The 17,755-nt window shown below is 53.0% G+C and overlaps 7 protein-coding genes across 7 annotated transcripts; 4 read left to right on the forward strand and 3 right to left on the reverse strand.

Moving 5' to 3' along the window:
• Positions 1-923: 923 nt before the first annotated feature.
• On the forward strand, positions 924-1,316 carry N0V89_002410 (uncharacterized protein; the record flags this gene model as incomplete). Its single annotated transcript, XM_056211220.1, has 2 exons — positions 924-944; positions 1,002-1,316. 2 exons carry the CDS (start codon positions 924-926, stop codon positions 1,314-1,316), a joined length of 336 nt encoding a protein of 111 aa, XP_056074693.1.
• A 432-nt stretch (positions 1,317-1,748) lies between these two features.
• N0V89_002411 (uncharacterized protein) lies at positions 1,749-5,295 on the forward strand (the record flags this gene model as incomplete). Its single annotated transcript, XM_056211221.1, has 2 exons — positions 1,749-5,027; positions 5,128-5,295. The coding sequence occupies 2 exons, from the start codon at positions 1,749-1,751 to the stop codon at positions 5,293-5,295; spliced, it is 3,447 nt and encodes a 1,148-aa protein (XP_056074694.1).
• Positions 5,296-6,338: 1,043 nt separating this feature from the next.
• Positions 6,339-7,169, forward strand: DOT5 (thioredoxin peroxidase dot5; the record flags this gene model as incomplete). Its single annotated transcript, XM_056211222.1, has 2 exons — positions 6,339-6,687; positions 6,745-7,169. The coding sequence occupies 2 exons, from the start codon at positions 6,339-6,341 to the stop codon at positions 7,167-7,169; spliced, it is 774 nt and encodes a 257-aa protein (XP_056074695.1).
• A 2,312-nt stretch (positions 7,170-9,481) lies between these two features.
• N0V89_002413 (uncharacterized protein) lies at positions 9,482-11,054 on the reverse strand (the record flags this gene model as incomplete). Its single annotated transcript, XM_056211223.1, has 4 exons — positions 9,482-9,841; positions 9,905-10,151; positions 10,203-10,936; positions 10,992-11,054. 4 exons carry the CDS (start codon positions 11,052-11,054, stop codon positions 9,482-9,484), a joined length of 1,404 nt encoding a protein of 467 aa, XP_056074696.1.
• Positions 11,055-11,497: 443 nt separating this feature from the next.
• Positions 11,498-12,358, reverse strand: N0V89_002414 (uncharacterized protein; the record flags this gene model as incomplete). The annotated part of the gene is made up of 3 exons (XM_056211224.1): positions 11,498-11,764; positions 11,816-12,267; positions 12,322-12,358. 3 exons carry the CDS (start codon positions 12,356-12,358, stop codon positions 11,498-11,500), a joined length of 756 nt encoding a protein of 251 aa, XP_056074697.1.
• A 624-nt stretch (positions 12,359-12,982) lies between these two features.
• N0V89_002415 (uncharacterized protein) lies at positions 12,983-14,730 on the forward strand (the record flags this gene model as incomplete). The annotated part of the gene is made up of 6 exons (XM_056211225.1): positions 12,983-13,018; positions 13,064-13,151; positions 13,200-13,786; positions 13,836-14,337; positions 14,387-14,542; positions 14,594-14,730. 6 exons carry the CDS (start codon positions 12,983-12,985, stop codon positions 14,728-14,730), a joined length of 1,506 nt encoding a protein of 501 aa, XP_056074698.1.
• Positions 14,731-15,722: 992 nt separating this feature from the next.
• N0V89_002416 (uncharacterized protein) lies at positions 15,723-16,673 on the reverse strand (the record flags this gene model as incomplete). Its single annotated transcript, XM_056211226.1, has 2 exons — positions 15,723-16,588; positions 16,643-16,673. The coding sequence occupies 2 exons, from the start codon at positions 16,671-16,673 to the stop codon at positions 15,723-15,725; spliced, it is 897 nt and encodes a 298-aa protein (XP_056074699.1).
• Positions 16,674-17,755: the final 1,082 nt, after the last annotated feature.

A 17,755-nucleotide genomic window follows, 5' to 3' on the forward strand; every position in this document is an offset into this window, starting at 1 on the left:
GTATTAGTGGGGGCTTTGAGCCGTATGGGCCTTAGGCGCTGAAAACTGAGGACTTCCCTGTGCCACGAGGGAAAGAGACGTATGGAATGAGTGAGGCGGCAGCGCAGAAGGGTCCAAAGCCTACGGAGTATGAAGGAGCGGGAAGTAGGATGGGTGCGTCCGTTATGGTGCTGCGCGTGACGGTTGCTGTGATTATAGCGCAGTTGTGATAAGTGTGGAGTAGTTGCCCGTAGTCTATGAACGGACATAACTTATACAAATTCTGGTACCCTATGAATCGTCGTCGACCGTTACGGGTCGTGACTTCACGCCTTCCAAGGTTCCTTACGTACATGCTGGCGGCCTCAGGTCTTTACACCGTAGCACGCGTTCGTGGTCTACCGATTTCTTCTCCTAATCACGGACAGTTCAGAGGCATGGCCAGTTTCTTAACAGTCAAGTGAATTTTTGAGTCATATACAACAGCTACTTACGGTACTGCCGTACTTCCTCAGGTAAATACTTGTGGCCGTGCTGGGCTTTGATCATGAAATTATCTCACCAAGTAGTAATCACTACCGATGTAGGACACTCTTCACACCTGCAATTCTAGGGAAGTTTGAAAGTGTTCCGAATGAATTCGCTCCGTAACTGAGGCATGAAACCCTGGGGCACATGCCCGGATGGGGAGTCTGAACAAAAGCTCCGAACCAACCCGCTCCGTATCATTACGGACGTCTGACCTCACTGCACGCTGAACCTGATCGCGAGATCGGCCCTCATTGACTGCGACGCGCATCCGCTATTTCCCTTTGCTCGTACTGGCCTTCACCGGCTGAATTCATCCGGTCTCTTCTCCCCACTCATTGGCCTTGCGCGCAGTACCTGGCGTCGCTACGCGCTCGCCGCTCAATAACCTTTCAACACACGCCCACACGACCACTATGGGCTTCACAACTGGCTTTGTAAGTGCCTGCGGTCACATTTTCGACGCCAAGAGATCTTCCTAACGCATTGTATAGCTCGGGGGCTTCACCCTGACTGCCTCAGTCCTCTACCTTACCATATCGCTCCACACGAGAAACCGCATCACACAAGCCGCACTCCTGCGTCAACAACAAAACGTGCTGAAGAACGTAGTCGAACCCGAACCGCCAGCACCGGAACCGGTAGCGCGTGTTGTTCCCGCAGGATTGGCAGAGATGGCGAAGGACAAGTGGAATAGAGCTCTCGAGACAAGCTTGAAGGGCGTCTACGAGACCGATTGGAGAAGAGTCAGAGAGAATGCAGAGGATAGGATGGGTGCAGTTGTGCACAAGATCAAGGAACAGAAATAGACGTGAATGGCTACTGCTACTGTGGACGCGATCATGGGTATAGAGTGTGGGCAAGTGGGTGGCGATACCCTTCTTAGCGACGCTGAGTTACGAGGCCGAATGGTAGATGCTGTGTGCTGTGTGTGCTGTATTCGACTGCATGGCTTTCTCATGGCTTTTGGCTGGATTTGCGCGTTTCCTATTGATCCTTTGCAACTTCGTACGTGCTCTTCCCTTCCACGTGCCTGTTTATCCGTCACTTTCACTTCCTTTCTACGTCTCCTTGACAACGCAGATATTATTGCTTCTGTCACAATAGACTCGTTTGCAGCCGCCCACCACTCCGCGTTTGTCACGGTCGACTTGCCCCGCCGCCGTACTATCCACCACTATAAGTAACACCACCTTTCTACCGTCGCAACACCACTTCGCCCCGCTCTCGCTCTCCCCGCGATGGCGTCACACGGCAAGGTTCTCGACTTATTTGACGACCGCTACCTCAATCTGCAGGATGTACTTGGCAATGTGGAGCCGTTTCCCTCGCTCGTGCCATACGAGCAGTACGTCCGAAGCATACTTGTTTACCAAGTCGACACCAATCATGAGGTTTATATGGCGCTGCTTCAGGATTTCACCGACCGTTACGCACGGAGCGCACAGCTTGAGCACAAAGAGGCCTGGACCTGGTGTGTGCAATGGGAGGTGGACAAACCAAACGCAGATGCGCCCTGTACGCCTGCGGCGAAGAAACCACGATTAGACCCCCTATCTTCTGCGGCGCAAACCAATGAGCTGACACAGCGAAAGCCACCTGCGTACACCAGAATCGAGCGTCGTTTGCTCCACCCGGACATGTTCCAAGAGGAAGATATGTTACGGATCCTCATCGATATCGTGCAGGTCGACAGCAAGCTTGTGCCCAACTACATTGAGTTCCTCTACCAATGGGTCGACTACTACGAAGGCGGCGGTCGGGCGCTGAAAGCTGCGCTACGCATGGAGATCCCGAGCCTGTGGCTGTTCGAGTACCACCCGCTTCCGCTGTTCGATAACGACAGCGACGACATGGAAGAGTACGGTCTTGAAAAAGCTGCAGAAGAGATGGGCGAAAGGTTCACGAAGCGAAAAAAGCCACTAGCCTTGGAAGATATGGAGCGATTGACGGAACAGAGTGAGCGCCTGGAGTATCGGGAGGTCAAGTTTGGCATTCAACGACCGATCAATCTGAACGACGAACCTCTCCCACCGCTAATTAATGTTCCCCACGATTATCAAAAGCGCCAGCAGTACTATGCAGCGTGTTTCAAGAATCGACAACGCGCGTTCTGGCTGTTGCAGGAGGCTGGCGTCACGGCGACACAGATTGCGAACTATAAGAAGCTACAGCCCATGAGCCCGATGAATACTCCTGAAGACATGAACGGAGATGGCTGGCTCAATTACTACAAAGAGGAGCCTTGCGCTCACGCGGCATTTTTAGACAACCAGCGCATGAAGGAGCTTCGTGAGAAGCAACGCGAGATCGCCATCAGTAATCAGCTAGCAGAGGAAGCAAGGATAGCTGCAACGACCAATACAGTGAATCCGAATTCCCTTCTTCCACCAGCTCTTATCCCACCAACTCCAGGACTGCCACCCCCAGTAACCTCAGGCCGTCCGGACCAGGTCGCTGCATGGCTAGCCAGAGTGAAGGGTATGGTCAACAAGGACCGTGACCCTCCTGTGAAGGCCGTTCCTCCTCCAATGTTGGGAAAACCGAAGTCGAAGGTTTTTAAGCATGCTATCGCACGTCCTATGCCAACGCGTACTCGTTGGGAAGTTCCCGGTGATGAAGATACGGACAATGACGACGAAGACGAGGATAACTATAGTAATTCGGACGACATCGACCCAGATGAGCGTGAACCAGAGAGCAACGATGCCATGGATGCAACTTCTGGTTTAACTCCTCCACAAGCTCCGCCAATCCCTATTCAACCGACCCCACTGTCACAGCCTGGTCCTGTTGCGTTCCCAAACATTGCAGTTTACTTGCGAAGTCTTAATCCTACCCAATTAGCCAACCTTATGCCACTGTTGAACCCACAGGCGCAAGCAGCTATCCGTAGAAACAACCCGGAATTGTTTACGCATAATCAGGTACCACAACCACAGCAGCCTACAATAGGTGGGGGAATACAGTCTTCAGCGACTGGTCCCACCAATGGAACGTCTACAGAAGTGGGATTTCAACCCCCATTTCCTCCAAACCTTGACGCAGCTCTTCCTCCGTCGATCCCACAGTCACAGCAACAGCTTCTCTGGCAGAGACTGGCGCAGATGCAGTCGCCTCATCTTCCTGCGGCTGCCCACGGTAGTGCCGCTTATCCTTTGATGAGTTCGCAGTTCCAGGCGCAGATCGGCTTGCAGCAAGCGCAGATACAATCACAGGCACGCCCTCCGCCTCCATTTCCAATGGAAGCTGCAATGCAAGCTGCTGCGCAGTCGAACCCATCGTCTGGATACATTGGACCACCACTCTCCAGCGCGTACACACTAGGTATGGGACTGTCGCAACCGCAAACGCAGCAGACTGCTGTTCCTTCTGGCGGGGCACAAGCTACGAGTAGCTTATCCCAGCAGCGTTCGCTACCTAATATGATCGTAACACCTTTTGTGCAGCAAGCCATTTGGGATTGTCAAGATGCACAAGGAACCAACGCAATGGCTGGATATCTTCTTGGCACTCAACATATTCAAGCCCAGAACGCACCAATTCACGACCATCGGGAAGACGGACATTTACTAAACTCTTCATTGTCTGCTTCAGGCAACATCCCAGCGATTACGGTCACACAGCCGCAGACTGGAAGTTCAGTGCAGGGAAATGGTGGCCCGCGAGCAATTTCACCTGCGCTGCAAGCCCTTCTCCAATCTAGTCGGAACATTGCGCCAACTACAATGCCTGCACAAGGTCAAATCTCACAAGGTCAAATCTCACTAGGTCAAATCTCACTAGGTCAAATCTCACCAGGTCAAGATCAAGGACCATCCAGTATACCTCAGCCCGCACCAAGTTCTCCAGCCTCGCGATTGCTACCGTTTCCGAACGAGTACGCTTCTCCTCGAAGTCCAGCCGTAACTTCGTTCGCACTTGAGATGCAGGGATCCAACCGCGCTCCCCCACCTCCCAATCTAGCCTTACAACTGTCTCAACCTCGTCATCTCACGCCTCCTTCAGCAGGGCTCAATCACAGTTGTGCTTCGCTCATGACACCCCTAGCCGGCCTCACGGGTAACCTCTCGCTCGCCTCTCCTCAAAGCGGCACTTTCCAGGCAACATCGCCCCAAGCTGGTTCCCTTCAAGCGACCTCTCCCCACGGCATACCGATTCAGATCTACCTCCCACAAATCGTGATAGGCCACGACAGCAACTTCGCAGGCGCTACAGACTGTCTGATCCTAGGTTACACACATAAAGGGACAGGAGTTCTTAAACTGTCAAAAGCAATCTTCTTCCCGACCTCCATCTGGGAGAACATGCTCCGCCGCGTCCAACGCTCGCACGCCGTCGTCCTCGAAACGTACGGCCCGCCACCAAACCACCCGCGCTACGCTGCTGGGAAGGGAATATTGAGGAATCCAGATGATGTGGACGGCCCGCATAAGTTCGTGTACGACAAGGTGTCGCAGGTTTTCGGGCTGATGACAGGGTGCGCGGTGAGGGAGGAGGAAGTTACGAAGAGGTGGAGGGTAAGTCCTGGGCCGATGACCGTGAGAGAGAGGGGAAGTGTGTGGGAGGGTGGGGTGTTACGTGGATACGGCTGTGGATATGGGGTACGAGGAGAGGCAGGGTCCTGGGGCGATCGTTCAGAAGAGTTTGGATGGTAGGAGAGGGTTTGGACTTTCCGAGGAAGAGATGGCGGAGAAAGAGAGGAGGAGGCGCGAGATTGATGAGATACTTGCTGAGGAGGAAGAGGATGTTAGTGACGAGGGCGAAGAGATTGAGGAGCGAAGGTAGTCCTCTCCACTTGAGATGGCGGATAACAGCAAGGATTGAGGTCTCGGAATTGGCACGAAGAACGTGATGGAGCATCTCAGCGTGGCACGTTTGGGTTAGGCCTTACTTGAACCTTGGTAGCTACGCTGTGTAGTCTGTAGTGGGCCTCTCGGCGGCGCATGTTCTGGGTTCTAGAGCCGCGAGTCATGATGCAGATGCTGGAGGTCGGATGCATGTTCCACGCACTTCGATAGTTAGCCGAACAGGAAGTTTGCGGTTGTGCATGCAGTCCGACTTATGCAATGCTTTCCGCGACTAACGGATGATTCCAAGATGAGTGACGTCCATGATGGCTTCCAGAAGCTGGATATTGACCGAGGCAGATTGTGAAGGGAGACAGGCCTGCGAAAGCTGATCATGGTGGGGCAGCACAGCGTCGTCGACGGCCACTGCAGCTTTGGTAGCGAGGGCAAGCGGATCGTCGCACGGGTTCATAGAGAGTTGGAGATGAAGTGGACGCGGCGGAGGCCATGCTCGTCTCCGAAAGTGGTTGGTCAGCGGCGCTACTTCCGTCCTGGCTCCCGGCGGTTTGAGCTCCTGCAGTTCACTCTCACCTCCACCCCGGATGGCTCTTCAATCCAATCAGCTTGCATCGCGCCTCCACAAGTGCTCCCGCAGCTGAAGCAAACCCGGCAGAGCAATCTGCCTAATATCGAAATGGAATGGACCTCTGCCAAGGAGCGAGGCTGTCCTCATTCCCACCCACCTCTTAGCCCTGAAGACGTGCTCCGGACTGACATGCTTCCTCCCGTCTGCTGATACACCAGAGCCCCTTCCGTCGCAGCTGTTCGCGCTTGCCTCCTTGTACGCCGCAGCTTGATAGCTCGTCGTGTTACCGCCGCAGAGTAAGCGCCAGGCCCTCGTGCAGCCATCAGACCTGATACCAACCACCTCCGCGCTGTTTGTCCTTTTTCCCTTCTGCACCATCGTCGACGCGTGTACATCGTCGCGACCGCATTTCTGACCACCGGAAAGCTACGCGACTCTATTCGCAATCCACCATCATGGTTGAGCTGCGCAAGCGCAAGACGCCCCCTCCCGCGCCCGTGCGTCCAGCGAAGAAGGAGAAGAAGGCGCCCAAGTCCAAGGTGGAGAAGGTCAAGGAAGCCATCAAGGATAAGGTCGGAGCCGTGAAGGACTTCTCCGGCAAGTCCAACGGCGAGCCCTCCGGAGACTCCGTTGTCCCTGCGAAGGGCGCAATTGCGCCCAAGGTTGGTGACACCATCACGCTCACCAGCTTCGGTGGCGATGTCGAGACGCATGAGGGAACCAAGACCACGCTCGCGAAGCTGGTGGATGAGAGCAAGAGCGGTGTCGTGCTCTTTACGTACCCTAAGGCTTCCACAACTGGATGTGAGTGCGCACCTCGAGCACGTTGATTGCGCGTCGCGCTGACGGGTTGTTACGCAGGTACTAAGCAGGCATGCCTCTTCCGCAATTCGTACGAGCCCTTGACCGTCGGCGGTCTCTCAATTTACGGACTGTCCACCGACAGCCCAAAGTCGAACACTACCTTCAAGACCAAGCAGAACCTGCCTTACCCGCTTCTCTGCGATCCTTCCCAGTCGCTCATCTCGGCCATTGGCTTGAAGGGACCAAAGAGTGCTAAACGTGGTGTGTTCGTGGTGGACAAGACTGGCAAGGTTCTTGCGGCCGAGCCAGGAAGCCCTGACGGAACATTTGCCGTGGTTAAGAAGATCGTGGATGGGAGCACTACTGCTGATGGGCCGAACGCGCCTCCAGTCACAGATGGTGCGGTCAAGGACGGTGAAGACGCAGAGATCGCGAAGACAGCCAGCGAAGTCGCAGATACCGCCGCAAAGGTCGATGCTTAAGCGCTCGATCATCCTGCTGGTCGCGCGTTTTCCTTAAGACTGTTCGGATACGAATCCCGTTTGGCGTTAGATGTGTTCGGTAATTGGGCTTCGTAGGCTGCTTGATCCTGCAATCAATTGAAAATCGTCTACATCATCATCAATTGTCACTGAATACCATGCCACACGGTCCTGTTAACGAGCATCGCAGGATTGTACAGATGACTCGTGATATATGGCAACCCGCTCTGTCAACCTATTCGGATCTTCAGCGGCTTGATGGGTAGCAAATGACTCACTTTGATACCGGGGTACGCATGGGAGTTGTACAATGCAATAGCTCCAAGGAATACAAGGCGAAGATGAAGTCGCGTGGGATGTTTCGAAAGTACTACCTATTATTAACATGCTCTGTTCTCTCCACTACAACGTATGGCACACGTAATGCTTGACGCTGCTCTCTTCCCGCCATTCAGCACGTACTCATCGAAGACTGACATCGATAGCGTTTGCATGGGTATCAAGAGTTCGAACCCAGCGCGGGCATACTTTCGGTAGGTGTACGGCTTAATCCTTCCGATATTACGCAGCGCTCTCGATCCAGTCTCGCGGAGTGATCCAAGAAGAACACTGTGAATGCTTTGTGGCTCTTGCGCAGTGAGAGGTGCAACTCGGCGGTTTGACAATGGCCAACCCACGAGCCCATGGAGTCGTATGGAGTGTTCCGAAAGACCACTGGAATGATGTATGGCTCCTGTGCGCTGTGCTACAACATTTCGGAGGCAGAGAACACAGTTCTCCACCTTCTTCACTCGCTCTTTTCTCGGCCTTTCTCTTCTCAAAAGTAAGCTGGAGCATGGTCCATGGGATCACATAAAGACAGAGGACCGCAACATCATATTATGTCTGTTGCGTTTGTATACGAGGAGCTGGAGCATCCGAAAACAGGATGGAGGGGTTCTGATCGCGCTTATATTCACTATGGCACTTGTTTCGATCGAGATTGTAACATGTCCAAACAAAAGCCAACTTCTCGCCATAGAGGGTGCGTCCAAAATCCACAACGACCGGATGTTTTCCGCCCGTCCCTAAAGGCAATACTCGGCGGATAACCCAGTGGAACCTGGGACACTAATCTGACAGCCATATGAGGCCCAACCTTGTCCGCACCTTCTATTCTGCTATACGTAAGTCGCAGGCAGACATTGATTGGAACTTGCCACAGACACGTAACATGAGCCGGAACCCAGATAGTCCAGGCTTATGGCTCTAGATTCGGCGGAGGAGGTGGTAGATCAAAACAGTGCTGATTTGATGCCATGGAGGTCTCGTCTAGAATTGTCGTTCATTGTACCGAATGTCGTCTATCTCCTCGAGCTCAACCCCAATCGGATATAACGCCGACCTCACTTGGCGCTCTATGTACAGCCCACCCATTTTCGCGGGTCCTCTTATCCTTTAAACAACTCCTGGGGCAAGGTGTTGGCTACAGATCGCGCGAAACGTCAGGCACGGGGATCGGGGGCATAAGGGTGACTCCATGGCCCCTATCACGGTGGACGTTATGGCATGCTCAAGAAAATCGGGCGCATATGTATGGAGAAGACATCCAAAATCTTCGCAGAATAACGAGTACAACGTCTGTCTTTAAGCACATGCCCATCTGCATGGTACTTGTTCAGATGTCTATATGAAGCCAAATCTCACACACGTCACTTCTTGTCCAAACGTTAAGTCTTGTCGGTCTGTCTTTCGATATATCCTTTAGTATCGGAGCCAACTTGAACTCCTCCATATGCTGTATAAGAGACGTCAGTAATGGTCATAGTCGTCATGGTGGAATGATGGCTTAGAGATGTAGCTCACCCGAGCATCGATCAGTAACACACAAAACGGGACGAGGTTTCCCACAGTGAGTGGTGCACATAAGAGTATTATATCAAGTCTTCATTGACTAATAGGAACCGTCGCTGTCCTTACTCCCACCCAAAAACAAAGTCACAGAAGCCGCTCTACTACTGTAGACGCCGTCGCCACCCACCCTCTCATGCATAAATCCATATGCTCAATCCCATGCTCCTTACGCCAGAGAGGATATCGTAAACAGGATGCTGAAGAATGGGCTGATATTGATGTTCACTATGATTCTATCCAAACCATGGGCTGCTCCTGGTACATGTAATTTCCAGTCCGTCACGCGCAGTGTTTGGCCAACAGGTATTTCGAAGACGGTCTTCTCCTCTGAAGTACGTAAGCTCCAGTACACCACAAACGGACTGGACTTGCAACCGACGGGAATCAAAGTGATCAGGTATCGATGCTTTGGTGGTGTATTACGCACCGCCAGCGACGCCTCGAATGGAGAAGCCACCTTGTGACGCGGTTCCCCGGATGTTGATGCCTTCCAAATCGTCGTCGTCTCGAGTGATGCGACTGGCCAAGCCTCGTCTTGGTGCTGGTTCCGGGAAATCAGCGTATGAGGGTGTGCTGTCATCATCTTTAAGTCGTCCGTATGAAGAGTCATCCGTATCGCGTGTGATACGAGATGCGAGGGATCGACCTTGTGCAGCGAGGGGCTGGCCATCTTTGGTCATGCGCGACAGAAGTGATCCTCCGCTCCTGTTCGCGGTCTCGTCAAATGCGTCTGACCGACGGTGCTTGCTCTCACTGGAAAAAGCATCACCATATCGCGGCTAATCACCCCAATCAGCGACGATCGCTCAAAGCAACGAATTTAAACGGTTGGAACGACATACCGTAGACGTGTCCTTCGCCCAGCGGGCAGGTGGGCCCTGCTCGCGGTCGTAGTTTGCACGGTCGTGTGTCCACCGCTCAACGCTAGGCTCCTTCCGTCGGCGGTTGTTCCGGCTGCGACTTCGACTTCTGTACTGACGGCGCGTGGATGTTCCTGCTTCCGTGAAACCATATCGCCCGTCACCTTCGTCGCCTGATGCTGGCGAAGCACTGCGGCCCCGCAGGCGTCCAAACCGTGACTCTCGTGGACTATAGCCAGTTAGTGAGAGTCCGTATCTGAACCAGCACGTTGACGCGTACCTCTTGGAACCTGGCCGATAAGAGTCGACGTCCGAGGCTCTAAGTCGACCATCATCGCGATTGCGATTGCCGTTTCTTCGGTTTCTTCGGTTCTCGTAGTCGGAGCCATCGCGCATCTGCTCGTCGCCACTACGGCCATGAAGTGTCAGCACGTTTCCAGCAGGATGATAATTACCGCTATACCTTCGCATATTGTCCCTTGCAGGCTCTTCTTCGCCGTAGTCTAGAAAGTCTCTGCGAGGGGGTGCACGGCGTCGCGGCTCTCGCTCGCGGCCGCGGTCTCCACGCCTCTCTCCGCCTCGAACATCTGGGTTCCTCTCGTAGTACTTGCTTTGATTAGCAGCGCCCCGTAGCTTCTGATCCCCAGAGTTCGCTTGGCGTATGATAAGTGTGCGGTCTTTGTACGGTTTCGCTTTACGGGGAGCGTCCGCCGGTATGGATGCAGGGTCTCCGGCTTCCGGGTCGGTGAGTTGCTGCAAAGCTAGCGAGGCGTCTTCGGCGCTGTGAAACTGGAGGTTGAGAGACGAGTCGTTAACCCAGCGTTGCTGCTTGATCTTTTGTGGCACGCCTGATTCTATAAGGTAGTAAATGGCGTCCGAGGGATCGAAGTTGTCCACGCCTTGGAGATTAAGGCTTTCAGGCCATTGCTCGACTTGCCGGCCTGGTCGCTCATCGAGGTTCTCGTAGTACGCGGCAGGCAAAGACGCATCGTTCGCAATTGTCTCATTTATCTGCTGAGCGCATACAATTAGGTTCTCGAGTCAGCCCAGGCGCGCTGGGCTTAGGTACCTGCGTGGTTTCCGTCGCATGCTGCGCACTTGCGTCGTAGTCTATGTCCATGTCAATATCCATCTTGAAGACTGTGCAGCGACTTCGGGGGGTGAGGGCGCGCAATACAGGTGTTTGCGAGTGGGGTTAAAGATGTCTCAAGCTCCAAGAGCAACGCGGTTACGGTCGCACGGACCACTCGACCCGCGCCTTTCTCCAAGTTCGAAGACAAGGTGCCAAAAGCGTTCGACAATCTATGCGAAGCAAACCTCATGCGGACACAGATCTGGTTCAGTGTAGACTTTGTTCTTCAAATAATATGCGCCACCGGGAAGGTTTTATCGTATTCACTATTCGGTGCCTCACTTGATGCCTTGTCCACATCCCAGCGCAGTCAATAACCAGAATTCAGTTCCAAACATTATCAGTGTCTTACCATTTCGAAATCGAATCTAGGTGAAGAAAAGTTCAGCTGTCACAGCGGGTGTCATCATGATAGGTATTGGTATACGCATATGCGTCCGCTACTAGATACAACGACCTCCATCTACGTCAAGATTGACACCTGTGATGAACTTCGCATCAGAGCTTGCCAGGAAAACTGCCGTGGAGCTAACATCCTCGACCTCCCCTATACGACCCATGGGAACGTTGGATATGAAGTTCTTTCGGTTCTCAGGTGTATCCGGAACGCCTGTGAAATGCGAGAATAGTCCTGTACTGGTGACCAGCGGGCAGATGGAGACAACTCTGATCTGATGCGGTCCATACTCCGCTGCAAGGCCTTTCGTGACCTGAATGTAAAGTCAGTGTGAGTTTACTGTGCATAGACTGCCAATTCATACGTTCGCGACGGCGCCCTTGGACGCGTTATACCAGACCAGACCCGGTCGTGGTCGAGATGCCCCAACACTGGCTATATTGATGATCACGCCACCCTCTTTCTTCTCAATTGCCTGCGAAACCCACGCGTTGCATCCGAGGAATATTCCCTTGACGTTGACGTCGAAGACCTTTTGGAATTCTTCTTCTGTGACATCAACCGTGGGTTTGTTTCTGTAGCTTGTTCCAGCATTGTTGACAAGTACGTCACATTTCCCGAACTTCTGGACTGCTGCATTGACGGCGGATTTCCAGTCTGACGCTTTCGTCACGTCCATCTTGTGGAAGGCCATGGCTAAGGGGTTGGTTTGAACTGTTGCGTTACCGCCGTCTTGATTGATATCGCAAACCAGTACCTTGGCACCCTCTGCGGCGAAAGCTTCAGATATACCCTTTCCAAATCCAGATCCAGCTCCTGTTGAATTTCATTAGCATCATGTGAGGGACTCGCAACCCGGTACCCTTTTACCAGTGACGAGAGCAACTTTTCCGTCGAGTCGACCCATTCTGACGATGATGAGGTTAGAAGGTGTCGTCTGATAGTCGTTCGAGGATGCGAAACGAGAATAATCGACAGCGTCTTCACGAAGAGGTTTGGCGTGGGTCAGGGACAGAGGAGGTGCAGTGTCACGCTAATGATCAGTAGCAGAAGGCGTGGTCTTCTCCGCGCCTTTCTATCCCCACAATCTGCTCATCAGGAGGCACTTACCGAGGCCGGTTACATTATTGGCGTGCCTCGTAGTGAGGGGAACCACTGACGTCGTTGGAGTAAGCGTATCCATTCATACGACCATATATCCTTTTTGAATGCAAGTGCATCCCACCTCCACTCCGGATCTCCGGTCTTGTGCGGTGCTGACGAATGACGATGGTAGCTCGGGTGCGGACAAGGTGGGGTCAAATAGATGTCGTAGCTGCACCCTCCGAAACATGAGCAGAGCGCCTTCCGATACATTAAAGAGGGTCCACCCCTCAACTGGAAACTCAAACGGAAGGTTTGAGAATCTGAACTGATCAGCCACCCCTCAAACTACAATTCCTCTGCACTGTCAAATTTCGGAGCCGTTTTCGCTCATATAATCTGTGACGATCTGTTCGGAAGACAATACCGGCACTAAGCGCACGGAAAGATGGGTTCAGCACAGAACTATGAGCTACCTTGCAAGGTATGCAAGTAAGTGTCGTAAGGAGATTCGCGGCTGATCAAACAGCTCAATAACCCCGATCTCCTGCACAACCTCTCTTTCGTGCATGGAGAATGGAGGAAGTCGAAGTCCGGCAAGACATTCGAGGTAGTCGGTGGGTCCCCCATGCCGAACAATCAATTATCTCGTTAACGATCTTAAGACCCTGGTACTGGAAAGGCATGGACAGAGTGCCCGACCAACGATGCGTCGGATGTAGATGAAGCTGTGCAAAGTTCACAGAATTGTTTTGAGGAATACAGAAAGATCAGTCCCCGAGCACGAGCGCAGATGCTGTTCAAATGGGATTCGCTCATTCGTGAAAACAAGGAAGATATCGCCACGATTCTTGTGTACGAAACCGGCAAGCCGCGCGCCGAAGCTTATGGGGAAATCGACTACTCAACCGGTTTCACCTGGTGGTTTGCTGGGGAGGCAGAGCGTATTCAAGGGTCCGTTTTTACGCCTGCTTTGCCCGATCGACGTGTTTTCACAATCAAGCAACCGCTTGGAGTCGCTGCAGCGCTGGTACCCTGGAATTTTCCAATTGCTATGATCTTGAGGAAGGCCGGAGCTGCACTTGCGGCCGGATGTACGATGATTGTGAAACCTAGTCCAGAAACACCCATCACAATTCTCACACTAGCGTACCTTGCAGATAAGGCCGGATTCCCCAAGGGGGCATTGAACGTGTTGACCACCGATTTAGACAAGACTCCTGAACTTAGTGAGGCTTTATGTCGGCATGAGGTGAGCAGAAAATCTCAAACATGGTTATTCCTGTGCTAACTCCCAATAGCTGGTCAAGAAGGTCTCATTCACCGGGAGCACCCGTGTTGGAAAGCTTGTCGCGAGAATATGCTCAGACAATTTGAAGAAGGTCACTCTCGAGCTGGGTGGTAATTGTCCGGTCCTCATATTCGACGACGCGAACATCGACCAAGCTATGAGCCAGATTTTCGCATTGAAGTACCGTCACGCCGGCCAAGCATGTATCACTGCGAACCGTATATATGTGCAGTCCGGCATCTTCGACAATTTCCTCGAACGATGGAATGCTGAGACTCAGAAGATCGTTGTGGGCCATGGCTCAGAGAAGGAGACTACTATGGGGCCAGTCACCACGCCGCGAGGCATTGAGAAAGCACTAGCTCTGGTAAGCGATGCTAAGTCCAAGGGAGCAAAAATCCATACTGGTGGCCATAAGGTCTCCGGTAAAGGCGGCTACTTCTTCGAGCCTACTGTGATCACGGGTGTCACTCCAGACATGGACATCGCCAGCGAGGAGATCTTTGCACCACGTGAGTCTGTCGGAGGATGTCACAGGGACGTGAGCTTACCACGTCACAGTTTGTAGCTTTCTCAAGTTCGAGACAGAAGAAGAGGTTGTCAAAGCTGCCAACGATACAAGCATGGGTTTGGCATCGTACTGTTTCACCAAGAATGTTGATCGGCTGTGGAGGTTGTTCGAGAATCTCGAAGCAGGTATGATCGGTTTGAACACTGGTAAGTGAAACCCCCAAAAAGGGTTCGAGGGCGCTGCTCACTAAGGATCAGGTAATTCTTCAGCCGCCGAGTCGCCATTCGGTGGCATCAAGCAATCAGGTTACGGAAAGGAATCTGGCAAAGACGTCGCTGTGGCTGAGTATCTCATCAGCAAGACGGGAACTTTCACGCTTGAAGGGCAGTCCTAGCTTACTATGAAGTGACACTGTGTGAGTAGTAATCATAGGTCGATGCTGATCATGACATTCTGTTGGCGGGCTTCAGAAGTAGTTGTCTTCGCCCTATCACCTTGATCGTCTTTCCTTCAGGTCGTTGAACAGGTATGCCCTTGAGGCGCGCATCCGTTCTTTACGTTACCAAAGGTTCTTTCTCGCCCAGATTCCCAGTGGTTCACGATCGACGATGCTCTACAGCGTTCATCTTTCCAAGACATCCTCGACCGAATGATAGAATCCACATTCAGCTATAACTCCAATTGCCGCTGGTGCCGGAGCATAGATTGGGTATATGCCGTTCAGATGACGCGACAAGCTGCTCTGAATCATTTTGACGGTCTCTGCTTGGATTGCATGGATCGCTCGAGGCCCAAGGGCAAAGATTCAGATGATGAGTATTGGAGGATCAACTCCAATGTCAAGAATCTGTTGGAATCACGCTGTCGTGTGCCGCACAAACAGGCCCCATGGTACCTGCTCCGGCTCGGCCGCGATGACGTGAGGCAGAAACTGTTGAGGGGGGTGAGCGTGGAGGAAGATGAAGACTAAAATGTTGTGATTTGGTCCAACGAAGGTGTCACGGATTGTGCAGCTGCCAGTATAACGTTGCGGGCGACAGGTCTAGGAAACCAGCGTGATGGCTCACCAGAGCTGCCACGGGCGAAAAGATGCGACGTAGAACACATGGTGCAGTATGGACACGGCGCTTATCGAATATACAAGAGCCTCGAGTGACGTTAAGAATCATGGATTCGGGTTTACCTTGATGTCACAAGTGCATCTGGAAGTCTTGTTCCGGATCACCAGCAGCACTTTATGTACCCATGCGTCACTACGCCCGTTCATGTGCAATTACCAAGTAGCTCAACACGTCAACTTGTGATAAACAATGAAGGGTGTAGTGGGATCATTAGATTCATATTCAAGCATTGACTAACATAAAACCTCGCTTATAAAATGCACAATCAGCCGTTGACAATGGTTCCACCGTTGGCGTGGATCGTCTGTCCACTGATAGAGCTACTGTCCGCACTCGCCAGGAACACGAAACACGTTGCGATCTCGCTAGGCTGCGACGGCCTGCCGATAGGCGCGGTGAACTGCTTGATCTGTTCGTCGCCCATGGTAGCTGGGATGAGTGGAGTCCAGACCGGACCCGGTGCGACGGCGTTGACGCGGATACCCCTGCCAACGTATTGGTTCGACAAGCCGCGGGTGAAAGCAACGATAGCGCCCTTGGTGGAAGTGTAGTCGAGGAGATCAGGACGGCCGATGTACGCGTTGATGGAGGCATTGTTGATGATGGTAGATCCGGCCTTCATGTGGGGAAGCGAGTACTTAGCAAGGTAGAAGTAGGGGTGGATGTTTGTGTTAAAGGTGTGGATCCACTGCTCCTCCTTCAGGTCCTTGATATCATCGACCACCATCTGGTACGCTGCATTATTTACGAGGATGTCCAGACCGCCAAGCTGCTTGACGGCTTCAGCCACCAGCTTCTCGCAGTTTCCGCGGTCCGTCAGGTCGGTCGCGTGGAGGTAGCATTTTCGTCCGTTTTGCTCGACAAGCTTCTTAGTCTCTTGTGCGTCGTCTTCTTCTTGGGGAAGGTAAGCAATGAAGACATCGGCGCCTTCCATGGCGTAGAGCACGCAAATGGCTCTCCCGATCCCGGAGTCCCCTCCCGATACAATGGCCTTCTTGCCCTCCAGCTTGCCGGCGGCTCTGTAGGGTTGCTTGCCTCCGTCGGCGGTAGGGAGTTGGTCGTAAAGCGGCTGCGGGTCCATATTCTTTTCCAGACCCGGAACGGGTTGGTGTTGCACTTCGGGCTGAAAGCCTGCTCGTGTCAGCCTTTGGGTGCTGTTACCGCGTGGTACTCCATGTTACTTACCCGACTCGAATTGGCCCTTGCTAGAAGACATTGTGATGGGTTGCGAAACTTGAAATTCGATATTTCTTGAAGGGAAATCGTGTGGAGATCTGTGTGAAGCGTGCAGTGAGTGCGCGAGGTGGAAGTTTTATTCAGATCGATGATTTCTTGGTGACGTAGCCTAATTGTCACTCTACGTCTTTTGGCCTGCGAACTGTGGGCCCTTTGCATGAGAAGTGACGACCACCTATTGCTTCTCGGGCTTCTCTACCGTGATGTCCTACGCGTGCCACTTCGCAGACGGCAAGGATGATGCGTGGCCGTCGAAGACGTGCGATGGAAGCTCAGTCAGTCTCCGACACATGGAGAGCGAGAGGAGTGTCCAACAGGCCTTCGCTCTGTAGTATATGGACCATCCAGAGGCATTGAATATCCGACGACACGGCTCGCTGTAGATAGCAAGTTGGTGTTGAGGGGTAGGAGATGGGTAGGAGATGGGTAGGAGATGGGTAGGAGATGGGTAGGAGATGGGTAGAATGGCCAGAGGTGAGTACCCCGCACCCCTTCCTCCCGACCCGAGCGTTGCGTGCTACGCCATCGACCGTGTTCTATTGATAGCAGGGTGTGCCCTACATTCCATCGGTCATGCGGCACGTTCACAGTGCCCTCATCTCCCGTCCAACAATCTCCAGCCTTTCGCAGCTCCAGATTACCAAGTTCGCAAGCGGCCGTTATCGATGGGGATGGAGTATGACGTAGACCCACCTCCGAAATCAGGGTCCAGCAACAACCCTCTAACGCTATGACGGGTCCAGAACAAAGGATGCGCTCCCGATCCCGAACTCCCAGCGAATGTCCATCAATCAAAATGCAGTATATTGGCCCTGGACGCCGAATCAGGCAATGCAATGGAAGATACCTTCAGCAGGGGACCAGCCACACGACTCACGAAAGCCGCTGCGTTCGTCATGCGCCACGGTGTGAGACATTGGCAATGACGCAGGGCAGTGCGCAGGCTGGGTGATCGCTTCCGTCTACGGTGCGCAGCACAAGGTATCTTGTTTTCGTCAAGAGAGCTGATGAGGACGAGGTGTATAAAGAATCACCTGTATCGCCTCAACTCTATCGTCACTT

This window comes from Didymosphaeria variabile, assembly GCF_027946475.1.
Source record: "Didymosphaeria variabile strain IMI 356815 chromosome Unknown scaffold_2, whole genome shotgun sequence".
NCBI lineage: Eukaryota > Fungi > Ascomycota > Dothideomycetes > Pleosporales > Didymosphaeriaceae > Didymosphaeria > Didymosphaeria variabile.